Here is an 11,485-nt window from a genome sequence, read left to right as displayed (position 1 = left end):
GTATTGAATTCTTCTTGAATCAGCTATTGCTCATTTCTTAAGACTAATTAGAGAATGGCCTGTCCTGTTTTTGATCAAACTTTGTATTCTGGTTAGAGCATTGAACAGACGTAGGTAAGTCTGATCACCTGCTTTTTATGCACTTCTTGTATGGCCGTACTGTTCGTATGACCAAGTTTTGGTGTGTTTTGGGATATTTGGAATTCTGAAGTTCTTTCTCCTTGATCCTCTTTCCTTGTATTAGCACAGTTGGTCTATTACCGTGTTTTGTGTGCCTTTTTGCGTGTCAAAGTTTTCTACAGTGTTTTATTACTTTAAAGTTACCATAACATGTGCTTGCTCTGAAAGGGAAAATCTGGGAGGTCTAAGAGAAAAGGAGTTTGGAAGAGATATGACTATTTACTTAGGAAACCACACTCTCAGATTATTACAAAAACAGTTTTCTAGGAAGAAACATGTATTCCTCATCGACTGTTTCCATAGCTTTTTCAGCATTCTTTATTTCGCCGTCCTTATGCTGTACCAGACGGCCTTGGATACAAGCATCCACAGAGCAGCCTTGCGCTAGCGCTGCCTGCGAGGGAACTGTCCCACTCCCTGAGAAACAGCCATTCCCCGCTGGGAATATTTACCGGAGGTGCCAATCCAGCCGGGCTGAAATCTCATTAACAAGATGGGTTTTTTTCCTGATTAATAAAATATTAACGTGACTATACAGCGTGTGCGGCCTGACATTTTCTTGACACCTGCACAGCACAGAACTACTCGGACACTTATGTTAATATTTCCGTGACGAACTTCTGAAGCTGGGGCACAGTCCTAACCTTGGCCTTTTAAAAAATTATTTCGTCCGGCTGAGACTGAAGAAGGATAATTCCTCACAGCCCGTGAGGAAAAGAACGGGGTTTTCCCCCCAATAGTTTGTATTTCTGCTCATTTACCGGTTGAGCTAACCTGCGGGCGGCAGGCCTCATGGCCCGAGCAGCCACCTCAGACCTATTCAAGGCGGAAAAGGCCATCACGCACAGCTGAAGTTCTACCGGCAGCAGTAAAACGCTGAGCTACGGGCCAGGCGAGGCTACCCTGTAATTATTATTTGTAAATAACGGCCGTTTCCTCTCAGGAGGGAGCCGCCCGTGAGCGGAGCCGCCGGGGCAGCCCGAGGCGGGAGCCGGGCAGCGGGGAGGGCCGGGCCCCGCCGCCCTGACGGACGGAGATCCCCGAGCCGCGGGGCAACAGGTGCCCCCCGGGGCGCCGCTTCCCCTGCTCGGCCTCGCGGGGCCGAGGGGGAAGGCCACCGCCCGGCCCGCCGAGATGGCGGGCGGCGCGGGGGCAGCACGATGGCCGGGCCCGGCCATCGTGCTGCCCCCGCGCCGCCCGCCATCTCGGCGGGCCGGGCCCTGCCTGCGGGTCTCCCCCGCCTCCCTCCCGCCGCCACTCCCCCGCCTCCCCCCGAGCCCCCTCCCCTTCCCCGCCACCCGCTTCCGCCCGCCCTCCCGCGCATGCTTGGGTTATGCAACGGCGGCGGCGGGCGGGCTGCGCGGGCCGCGCCGCCCCAGTGCCGCAGGGCAGGGCAGGGCAAGGCAGCGCGGGGGGCCCCGAGGGCGGCGGGCACCGGGCCGGCGGCGGCGCTGGGGCCGCGCTCCCGCCCTCCCCCGGCGGCCGTGTGCGCGCCCCGCGCCGCCTGTGAGTGGCAGCGGCGGCCGCCGCCAAGTCCCGCCTGTTCCGCTCTCCCTGCCGCAGGCGGCGGCGGCGGCGGGTTGGCTTCCTGCGCGCTGTGCCGCTCCCCCTCCCCCCGGCAGTCGGAGCCGCAGCGGCAGCAGCCCGGATCCCCGAGCCATGGCTCTGTGAGAGCAGCACATGGCGGCCGCAGCAGCCATGAGCCCCCCACTAATCCATACAACTCCCCCCTGAACGGCCACCGACGGCAGCCAGCGCTCCCACCCGGCTCCACCGCTCCCACCGCCCACCCGCAACTACAGCCGCCGCCGCGCCGCCCGGCCCGAGCCCAGACCCCGCCGCCGCCGCTGCCGCCGCCGGGCCCCCGCTCGCCCGCCCGCCGCCGCCGCCCGGTCCTCACCATGGGAGTGCAGGGTTTCCAGGACTACATCGAGAAGCACTGCCCCAGCGCCGTGGTGCCCGTCGAGCTGCAGAAGCTGGCGCGGGGCAGCCTCGTGGGTGGGGGCCGCCAGCGGCCCCCCCAGACCCCGCTGCGCCTCCTCATCGACGCCGACAACTGCCTGCACCGGCTCTACGGCGGCTTCTACACGGACTGGGTGAGCGGCGGGCAATGGAACCACATGCTGGGCTACCTGGCGGCCCTGGCCAAGGCCTGCTTCAACGGCAACATCGAGCTCTTCGTCTTCTTCAACGGCGCCCTGGAGAAGGCCCGGCTCCACGAGTGGGTGAAGCGCCAGGGCAACGAGCGCCAGACGGCGCAGCAGATCGTCAGCCACGTCCAGAACAAGGGCACCCCGCCGCCCAAGGTCTGGTTCCTGCCGCCCGTCTGCATGGCGCACTGCATCCGCCTGGCCCTCATCCGCTTCCACATCAAGGTGAGGAGGCGACGGGCCCGGCGCCCCGAAACCCCACCACCCCCCCGCCCCCCCCCCCCCGGCCCCGCCGCCTCCCCTCGGGGGACACCAGCGCCCCCTCCCCGCCGCCGCTCCAAGATGGCAGCGGGGGCTGCCCCGGGCCTAGCCCGGCAGGGGAGGAGGAGGAGGAGGAGCGGGGGGGGAGGGGGGCACCCAGCCTCTCCCCTCAGCGCCTCAAAATGTCGTCGAGGCCCGCGGGGGCGGCCCAAGTTTCGGCGGCCTCAATCCCCGGGGGATTTGGCTATTTATACGGCGCTGCCGGTCGCCCCGCCGGCCCCGCGCGGGCCTCTGGCCTGCGCGGGGGCCGGCGAGGCGACCGGCAGCGCCCAGGGCCTCCCGGATTGAAGCCAGGCCCAGCAGCAGGGAGGGTTTTTGTGGTGTTTTTTTTTTTTTTTGCCTCCATGTTCTTTCGGGGCTGCCGTTCCGTTGACTCAAAATGTCCCTTCTTGCCCAGGGCCTCCCCCCCCCCCACCCCCGCCGCTCGGGAGGGGTGGTGGGGCTGGGACTTTGGTACCGGAGGTGAGGCGGAAAAGCATCGTGATCTTAATTAGTTATTAAGACGAAAAGGGGACGGGGACGGGGGGGGAAGGAGAAAAATAATTAAAAAAATCAGTTTAGTTATCGCGCACGGTGGATCTGCAACAAGTTCCCTGCCGAGACGAGGTGGTTAAACTTGTGCTGAAGGTGAAACCGCTTTGCTCCGAAATCGGTCCGAGTTTCGTGTTTATGAAGGTTTTGCTCGGCGTTGCCCAAACGAGCTTTTGATCGAGCGTAGGAGAATTCATTTCTTATTCCATAACGGCAAATGCTTCCAGTTTGTGGGGTCGGGAGCGCTGATCTGACAGTTCTTCATTTAAACTTCTTATTTTAAGGGGGAGCCACTGTTTTCTGATACCACAGAGGGGGGCTGGGGTCCATGGTGCTCTTGCGCTGACACCACGGCCACGATTTCAAAGACTATGAACGGGCGGCATCTCTCCGTGCAGCATTCGTGATTTACGATGGTTTCTGTGAAGCCGAGCGACTGTGTCTGTTGAAACGCAAGCCGCTAGAAAAACAAGCCCCGGGATGAAGCTGCAATTTTAAGAGTTGCTTTCCTGCGAGGGAGGGAAGAGCAGCGGGAGTGAAGTGCATACTTGCAGGCTTTATTATCGTAAATTACTTTTGTGTGTAGAAAAATATTACGCAACCTTTTGAGTTGCGCGCTTGATCACTAGCAGCAGCTTAATGTTATCTGGCTTTTGTACTGCCCTTTTGGCAGATTAGAAAAAAAAAAAAAAAATAATTCTGGATGGGTTGCAGCCCTGGAGTAAAAGATGACTCTTGGGAAGGAGCTCAGGAGGTGGTGACTTTGGGCGAAGTTTCTTTCAGTTTCATCAACAGGGTGAGAGTTGCTGGTTGGCTCCCTCTTAGCTCGCTTGGCCAGATCCATCCTTGGAGGAACGTGCTCCCTTCGGCTCCCTGCTCGTCCGGGCTGGTGTGAAGCCACCCCGGGAGGCGGTGGGCATCCAGCCCGGTTGGCACTGGAAGTCCCACCCTGCGGTGGCCTCGGCAGGCCAATCCCCGCCGGGGCTGAGCATGGCCCAGGCCACTGCAGCGGGTGAAGTGTGTGTGGAAGGAACTGGAAGCAGAGGCGAAGCTCGTTCTTGCAGGGCGGGTCGAACTCCGCTGAATGCAATGTCTTGGGCTTGGCGCTTGGTTATGGCTGTGTCTGCTGTAGTAGCGTGTGTGCCTGGTCACCGTAGAAGCAAAATCGTGAACGTGTTTTGGATATGAATGATGGCGGGGATTCGAATGATAGGCAAAGCAGCCTCTCGTTTGAACTTTTTTCTTTTTCTGTGCCTAGGACATAGTTTTATTCTTTTAGCAAAAAGTTTTAGGGACCATGCAGTGAAGGTATTTACCTTGGTCTGTCTGCGGGTGCATTGTAAATCTTCCTTAATTAGTTATTGAGAGTTAGAGATCATTAGTAAAATCAATGAATGGGGTAAAATAAGATTTTTTTTTTTTCTTTTAAGGTGTTAAATCAAATGCTTTGTGTACTGTGCGTTTCAATGCTGCATTAAACAACAGGGAGCCAGCTGTTTTGATATTTATAGGAATTAGGTATTTGTAATAGTCTTGTGGTGTGTTGAACTGGCTGTTGTTAGCCTTTTAACCGCATTCTGTCTCAGGCCTGGTTCCTTTCTGTTGAAGCACAGTACATCCCAGTAAAGTTGCCACATTTGACAACAGTGTCACCTGTAGCACTCTGTTTACTTTCAAGCTTAGCTGCAGCATTAGCTCCTTTACGGTTTCTGAGTAATAGGCCTTATTTTAATCTCTGGCAGCAGTGTTAGGAGCGAGAGGACATGTCATACCAAGTCCCTTTTCTCACGTTTTAAAAAACAAACACAAAACCCCCACAGTTTCAGTGGGGAAGATTTGGGGGGTGGATATTTGTCTGCTTTAGGTTAGCACTGGGAGTCAGCAAAAGCTCGTTACGAAATACTGGTGTGTGTGGTTAGGAGAGTTTGTTGCTGTTAGGAGCATTCTTATCACTGAGCCACCACTGTGCATGTCCCAACTGCGCTGGTTCTCTGAACTGGGCAGCTGCCGTGGGTATGGGAGGGATATCAGCAATTCCCATTTGATGCTTCACTTGCGAAGCTGTTGAGAAACTGAGGATAGTTCTGTTTTAATTGATGCATTTTTAGGTCAGGAAATATCTTTCATGGTCATAGTGGTAACATGCATAATACTCATCAAAGATACTGTTGAACTTAAATTGCATTCCTTTCCTGGTTTTCTTCTTCTCGTACACAATTTATGATCTTTCTAAATTGCTTTATTACATATGTCTTCCTTTCCTTAAACCTTACTCCACTTTTATTCACCGTCTTCCTCGTGCCCACCTTCTAGCAGCCCTCCTGGTGGGCAAAGAGCAGATGCATCTTGAAGGTGTGATTATTTTTTTTCATATTTTTTTTTTTGCGTGTATGGGTGATTTTTTTTTTAAAAAAAAATACATATGCATAAGACAGTTGCCAAATTGTAGTGTTTTCTCACTTTGTTTTGAGAATTTGGGTTTGAGAATACTGATTAAATATGAAACTGATTTTCATATTTTCAGGAAATGTTTGAGTCTTGAGTAGAAGGCTCCTGTGCAGTGCTAGGAACTGGCTATGAATTTAATCTATTTTGGTAATTAGAGGGGAGAAAGACAGTAATGTCTTCTATCCAGAGCAATTATAAATCACTTGCAGATGGTTTCAGCAGGATGTAAAAATAACAGGTTCCTCCAAGTTATAACAAATATCCTACGGGTTCTTAGCTTAATTGTGACCTGGTATTTTTCTGTTTGGGGGAGGGGGGAATAGTTCTTAAAAGAAACTTCTATGCAAAGCAGGTTTGCTAAAATTTAAATATTTAACCAGTGGAGATCTTAACATCTTTAATACTTTGGTGAGGCTTTGTGTTGTTCTCAGTATCTAAATGTGCATCTGCCTGTTTATTCGGACAGGATTCTCTTTCTCTGATCCAGCATCATTTAATGTTTACACAAGATTTAGACTTGAAAATGATTCTGTGCTCCTGGCTGTGATTTCCCCCGCATCCCCCCCTGCCCTGGGTTGATTTTTGAAGCGTGCACGTTGCCGGGGTGTACTTGCATGTGAGAGCTGTAAGCTGTTTCTCTGACTCTTCTTGCTAGAGTTTTATGTTGCGGGTTAACTGTACCTTGGTAAATACAGCTCTTTTCCCTGTGACAGTTCAGTTATTTGAACACGGATTCTAGTATTACCTAAACATACTGCAGTTTCATGCTCGTAGCTTGCTGTGCCAGATAGCTCTGTAAAATGGGGAGGGAACTGGAGGCTGGGGAGGTGGAGGAAATCGTTTATGGGAGATCAGAGCGGGCCGCACACCGAGTTTCCTCTTGTATTACCTGCACACCCATGGCACACCTAGTGCTGCAAAAAGAGTTTTTGCTCTGTTTTTTTACGGATGATCTGTTATTTTCACGCATGCAAAGGTGTTGATTATAGATATATGTACATAATTTGCATCTATCCTTAATTAAAAAAAAAAAATCTGGAGGATTTTCCTCATTTAAAACATGTAAAGACTGGGGCGGGGGGAGGGGAGAGAGAGGATGGCGAAGCCTAAATTTGCCCTCCGTGAGTTAGTAACTGTATAAATCTGGTATCTTTAAATTTTTCCAAAGATGTTTACAGTCTCTTCCAATTCTGTGTATAGAAGGCACGTGTTGTGCCAGGTGACGGTATAATTATGAGAAAAATGAATACACTCGTTTTTCTCACAAACAAAATTGAATTTCAGAACCACTCTGATACAGTCCATCAAGCACGTTTCTGAAGAAGTAACATTTTCTTAAGACCATAAGGCTTTAGCATTAGGAGCAGAGAGAGCTTAGTGAGCTGGTTATTGATGGTAGGAATAGCTCAGAGTGAGGTGCTGGCTGCTCAGCGGCTCGGGATTTTGCTTGAAAAGGAACATTCGTGAAGCTACATGGGAAAAGCCAAATTTTACATGCCTCACCGGAAGACCGTAATTCAGTGTCAGGTTCAGCAAGTGTAAGGCACAAGTAGAAAAAGAGGAGTCGCTGTAAACTTGCTGGGAGACAAAAACTCTTTGCTGGGAGATAGATGACTGCGGGGCGGTTGGAGCGGGCTGTAGAGGTGTAGGGCCCTTTGCTCGTGTTCTGCAGGGCTTCGTCTGCAGAGGAAATAAATAGCATTACTGGCACTAACACTGTAATTATTCATGCATACTGTGAAGACTGAAGCTAATAGTTTTGTACTAGTCTGTTCTGGGATAGGTTGTTATCTGTGGCGTTGTTAAAATTGAATACTTGGTGAGGGTAGGTCATACCAACACCCAACTTCTGTGGGGTTTTCTGAATCGCTGAATGTTTATTATGTATGTAGATGGTAAAAGCATTAGGCATGGAAAGCACTCAGCTCACTTTATTTTTGTGTGCTTGTGTGCAGACTGTAGCTGTAACGGTTCCCAACAGCATGTAGAAATGCAGGACTGTAGGTACTAATCTGTCATCGTTTTTTAGTTTTACTTTAATCTTCTTGATAAGAAAGGGTTGCTTTTACATTTCCAATGTTAGGAATTGGCCCATGTCTCCCCAGCACAACATGTCTGTTCTAGTCATCTGATTGCCATAGCCTAAAATATGTGCTTTGCTAGGCAACGTGAGTCGAGAGGTGAAGTTTGGGCTATAAACTTGAAGCAATTTGCACCATCAGAGACAGCTGTGCATAAATGAATAGGCTGTAGAGGTTTGCAAGTGGAAAGAGGAAAAAATGTGGCTTAAGACAGCAAGGTAGACATTTGAAAGGTCAAGAAAGTTACCTCTGTTCATCTAGGCTTACGTTTGTGTCTTCTGAAACAGGGCTGCAAAACTTTAACAGTGCTCATGTGATTGCTTTTTAAGGGAGCATCTTGGCTTGCTCTGGGCTGCTTAAGTATCCACAGCCTTAAGATTTTTCCCATGAGCTAATACAGACGTTGGTATAGTAATATGTTTAGAGTGTGAGTGTTTGTCTTAATAAACAGTTCCTTCAGATGAGCTCAGTAATACGTAATGCCACTCCAGTGTGGTGGCTTCCAGAACTTTGTATTGTGTTTCTGAGCGCTCCTTACGTCCTGTCTGAATGTGCTGTGTCATTGCATTTTTTCAGTTACTTTAAATACACTGCAAGTGTTTCAAATGCACATATGTAGTTTCAGAAAGACCCAATATATTGTAATAAGTGTGATAAATCAGTGCTGCCATTTAACACTGTAGCTAATTACTCTGTCTTCCACTATAGGTTGCACAGAGCATTGAGGATCATCATCAAGAAGTAATTGCTTTCTGCAGAGAAAAAGGTTTCCATGGTTTGGTTGCATATGACTCCGATTATGCATTGTGCAACATCCCTTACTATTTCAGTGCCCATGCCCTAAAACTGAGCCGTAATGGGAAAAGTCTCACAACAAGCCAATACCTAATGCATGAAGTTGCCAAGCAACTGGACCTGAATCCAAATCGCTTTCCTATTTTTGCTGCTCTTTTAGGTAAGTGAAGTAATAAAAGAACTTATGCTGCCAGTCAGACTTACAATTTCGGTTTCTGTTAACTGTTTTAAAATATGTGTGTATAATTTGACAAAGCACCTAGGCAAAGACGTCCCTTTGTTTCAGACATTCCTACTATACTTGAGGTGGGCCGGATGCGTTTTTGTGAGGCCAGACATGCCGAATTTGTAGAGACCTGCGAGCAATGCAAATTGTGGCTGTCTAGAAACAAGAGTAGAAAGTAAGAATTCTGCAAAGCTCTTGCCTAGCCAAAATGCTCTCAGTGGGTGGGGGTGAATCAGGACAATTGTGGTTCTGCTAGTTTTGGTCTTACATAGTATGAAGCCTACTTTTAACAATGCGCTTTCCAGACTGGGAAAGCATACTTTTGTCCTGTTTTGTATTCTACCTAAAAATAACATATATGGAGTCAAGATTTTTGGATCGCAGGGGCTTTTTTTTTCCCCTCAGAAATGAGTATTGGGCAAACACGACAGCACATCAGCTGCACCGGAAATATATTCTACTGTATAACGGAGTGAAACCCCACATTTCTGAAAGCAGAGGCGACCAGCATCTTACCATTCCCTTAGCGTTGTTTGGAGAGTTTCTTAGCACTCCTGCTTCTGATGCTGAATGGTGGAGTATCTTTAAAGGAGCATAGGCAGGAGGGACTTCACTTTCACGTCTCTGCTTAAGTGAGGCAATTTTAACACACTGTATTTTCCACAGCAGTGGTAGAGAATAGCTGTCATGCTCTCTCAGAAGAGTGAATTAATTACTAGTTGACTCCAATAAATAAGATCTGTTTAAAACAGCATTCTAACTTCTTTTTCGGTAAATAAGCACGGAACAGCCATGTTCTTGATGTTGTCGTGCTGAGCAAACACATTAAGAAAACTGGATTTTCTTTTTGTTTTCTCATTGACCCGTTTTAGTACAGGTACATGATAAAAGAGTAAAACTTCTCATTTGAAAGGTGTGAATGAGACAGGCTGCGTATTACTGCTTTAGCATGCTATCGTTTTAGTAGTCTTTAATATTAAATTGTTTCTAGTTCAGGCAGGTACCTTCCGTGGTAAGAAGGAAAGAACCAGTGCATCTTATAGCAGAAAGCCACAAGTATTTGACTGGTTGAAGTTGCTGTTTGTTAGTGGATGTTTTTCATATCCAGAATGGTTATCTGCCTGGCTGGAGGAATGGTAGATGATTGGCTAAGCTGCAGTTTAAAACAAAAACTGTGTAAATTGCATGACAGACTACTATTGCTAAGCTTTGTTTTGGAGTCTATAAATAAGTTGTTGCATGCCAATTCAGTGAGTAAGAATCGCTGCTTGAAAAGCAGTTCCACAGTTGCAGATATGCTTTATGGAATTAGTGCGAGGTGCATGCGAACGACGTCGTTTTAACTTGTCACAGAATTACAGCTGCACGGCCAGTTGAGGCAGTGCTTGGTTATATTAAATGGTAGCTGAAAAAGATTCTGGTGAATTTCTCAAAGGTTTTGCAATTTTATGCAAGAAGCTCTTGAATATTTTTTCGCTCTTGATATGTTATATGACAAAACATTTTTCGGCTTGCTCTGGGGAGAAAAAAACTTGAGGTCATTTCACATGATCACTGGAGAGATAGTTTGTAGTTTTGTTTTGCTTTTTTCCAAATTGGTACAAAGGTTAAAAAAACCCAGTTCAGCTACAAGTTTAGTTTTGTGTATTCTTTTGCATTTCTTTTGTGTGTGTATTCGGTATGAGGAAGCAAAATGGAGTAAAGTTTATGGAAGTCAGGGTTAGAACAGAAAATACTTCGGAGGTCTTCCTGCAGTGAGGGCTGGTGGTTGGGTTTTTTTTGTGTTAGTGGATATTAGGAAACCTTAGGTATTTGATGATACAAATAATGGTTATATATAAGCTTACAACAAACAGATACTGTTTGACTTAAAGTACTGGCAACATTTTTTAACTTTTGCAACCTGAGGCGTATAGTAACTTCAAGTTTTTTAATAAAATACTAAATGCACCTAGGCATATAATTTTGTGTAGCATGGCATAAGTTTAAAGCAGGATGGCTCATTCAGATCTAAATTCTTATATTTTTATTTAATATTTGAGGGCTTATCTGGCTTCACAGGTTGGTTGCTTGCTATGGCCTCTTTGGGTCTCTTGAACTTGTAAGGAGAATGAAGAAAATAACAAAGGGAAGGAGTGAGTGAGTGCTTGATTACACGGGAAGGCATATGAGTCTGCTACATTGCTCTTCTGGCTACATCAGTGTAACTCCTCATGCTAGTACTTTGTTTAGGAATAAATTCATGTATTCTGAAATAATTGCAGCTAAGCGGCTGGTTTAATGTTTACGGTTACGGAAGGCCCAAACTATCACAATAGTTGTATCCGTATTCAGCTTTAGGTCTGCAAGTCTGTTTCCCTGTATAGGGAAAACTCAGACTTTTGTTTTCGTGTACTTTCGTGTCAGTAACTTCAAGGGTCGATCTGGGGATGCTGAAAAGTTTAAAAAAAAAAATAATCTCGAATGATTCAGCCACACATTCAGCAGTGTGAAGGGCCTGGGGAACGACACCTAACTGGTCAAATAAAAAAAAAAAACATTCTCTATGGCAAATTTGAAAATTAGTTATGTTCAGGGATAAAGTCTCTATTGAGGTATTCCAGCAAAATATTTTTCTGACTGTACCAACTAGGCAGATTCTTAAAGATTACTTTCTGAGAAGGTTATGTATACACAAGCAACTGTGGTTGACTGGTTTGTTTTATAGTTTTTTTTCCTTCTTACAGCTTTCCATGCAGAAGTGTTTTATAGTT

At 47.6% G+C, this 11,485-nt stretch overlaps 1 protein-coding gene across 4 annotated transcripts in view; it reads left to right on the top strand.

Moving 5' to 3' along the window:
* The first annotated feature begins 1,653 nt into the window (after positions 1–1,653).
* Positions 1,654–11,485, top strand: part of FAM120A (family with sequence similarity 120 member A) — a 53,487-nt gene continuing 43,655 nt past the window's right edge. For 2 of the 4 annotated variants that reach the window (XM_074602954.1, XM_074602951.1), the window contains exons 1-2: positions 1,937–2,555; positions 8,420–8,666. In XM_074602954.1, coding sequence (XP_074459055.1) covers positions 2,082–2,555; positions 8,420–8,666 — 721 coding nt within the window. In that variant the 5' untranslated portion in view covers positions 1,937–2,081. Of the gene's footprint in view, positions 2,556–8,419; positions 8,667–11,485 lie in introns of all 4 variants that reach the window. The other 2 variants (XM_074602952.1, XM_074602953.1) reach the window with 2 other exon arrangements.

This window comes from Larus michahellis, chromosome 10, assembly GCF_964199755.1.
Source record: "Larus michahellis chromosome 10, bLarMic1.1, whole genome shotgun sequence".
Lineage (NCBI taxonomy): Eukaryota > Metazoa > Chordata > Aves > Charadriiformes > Laridae > Larus > Larus michahellis.
Note: the sequence above shows the minus strand (reverse complement) of the source record. Positions and strands in the feature narration are given on the sequence as shown.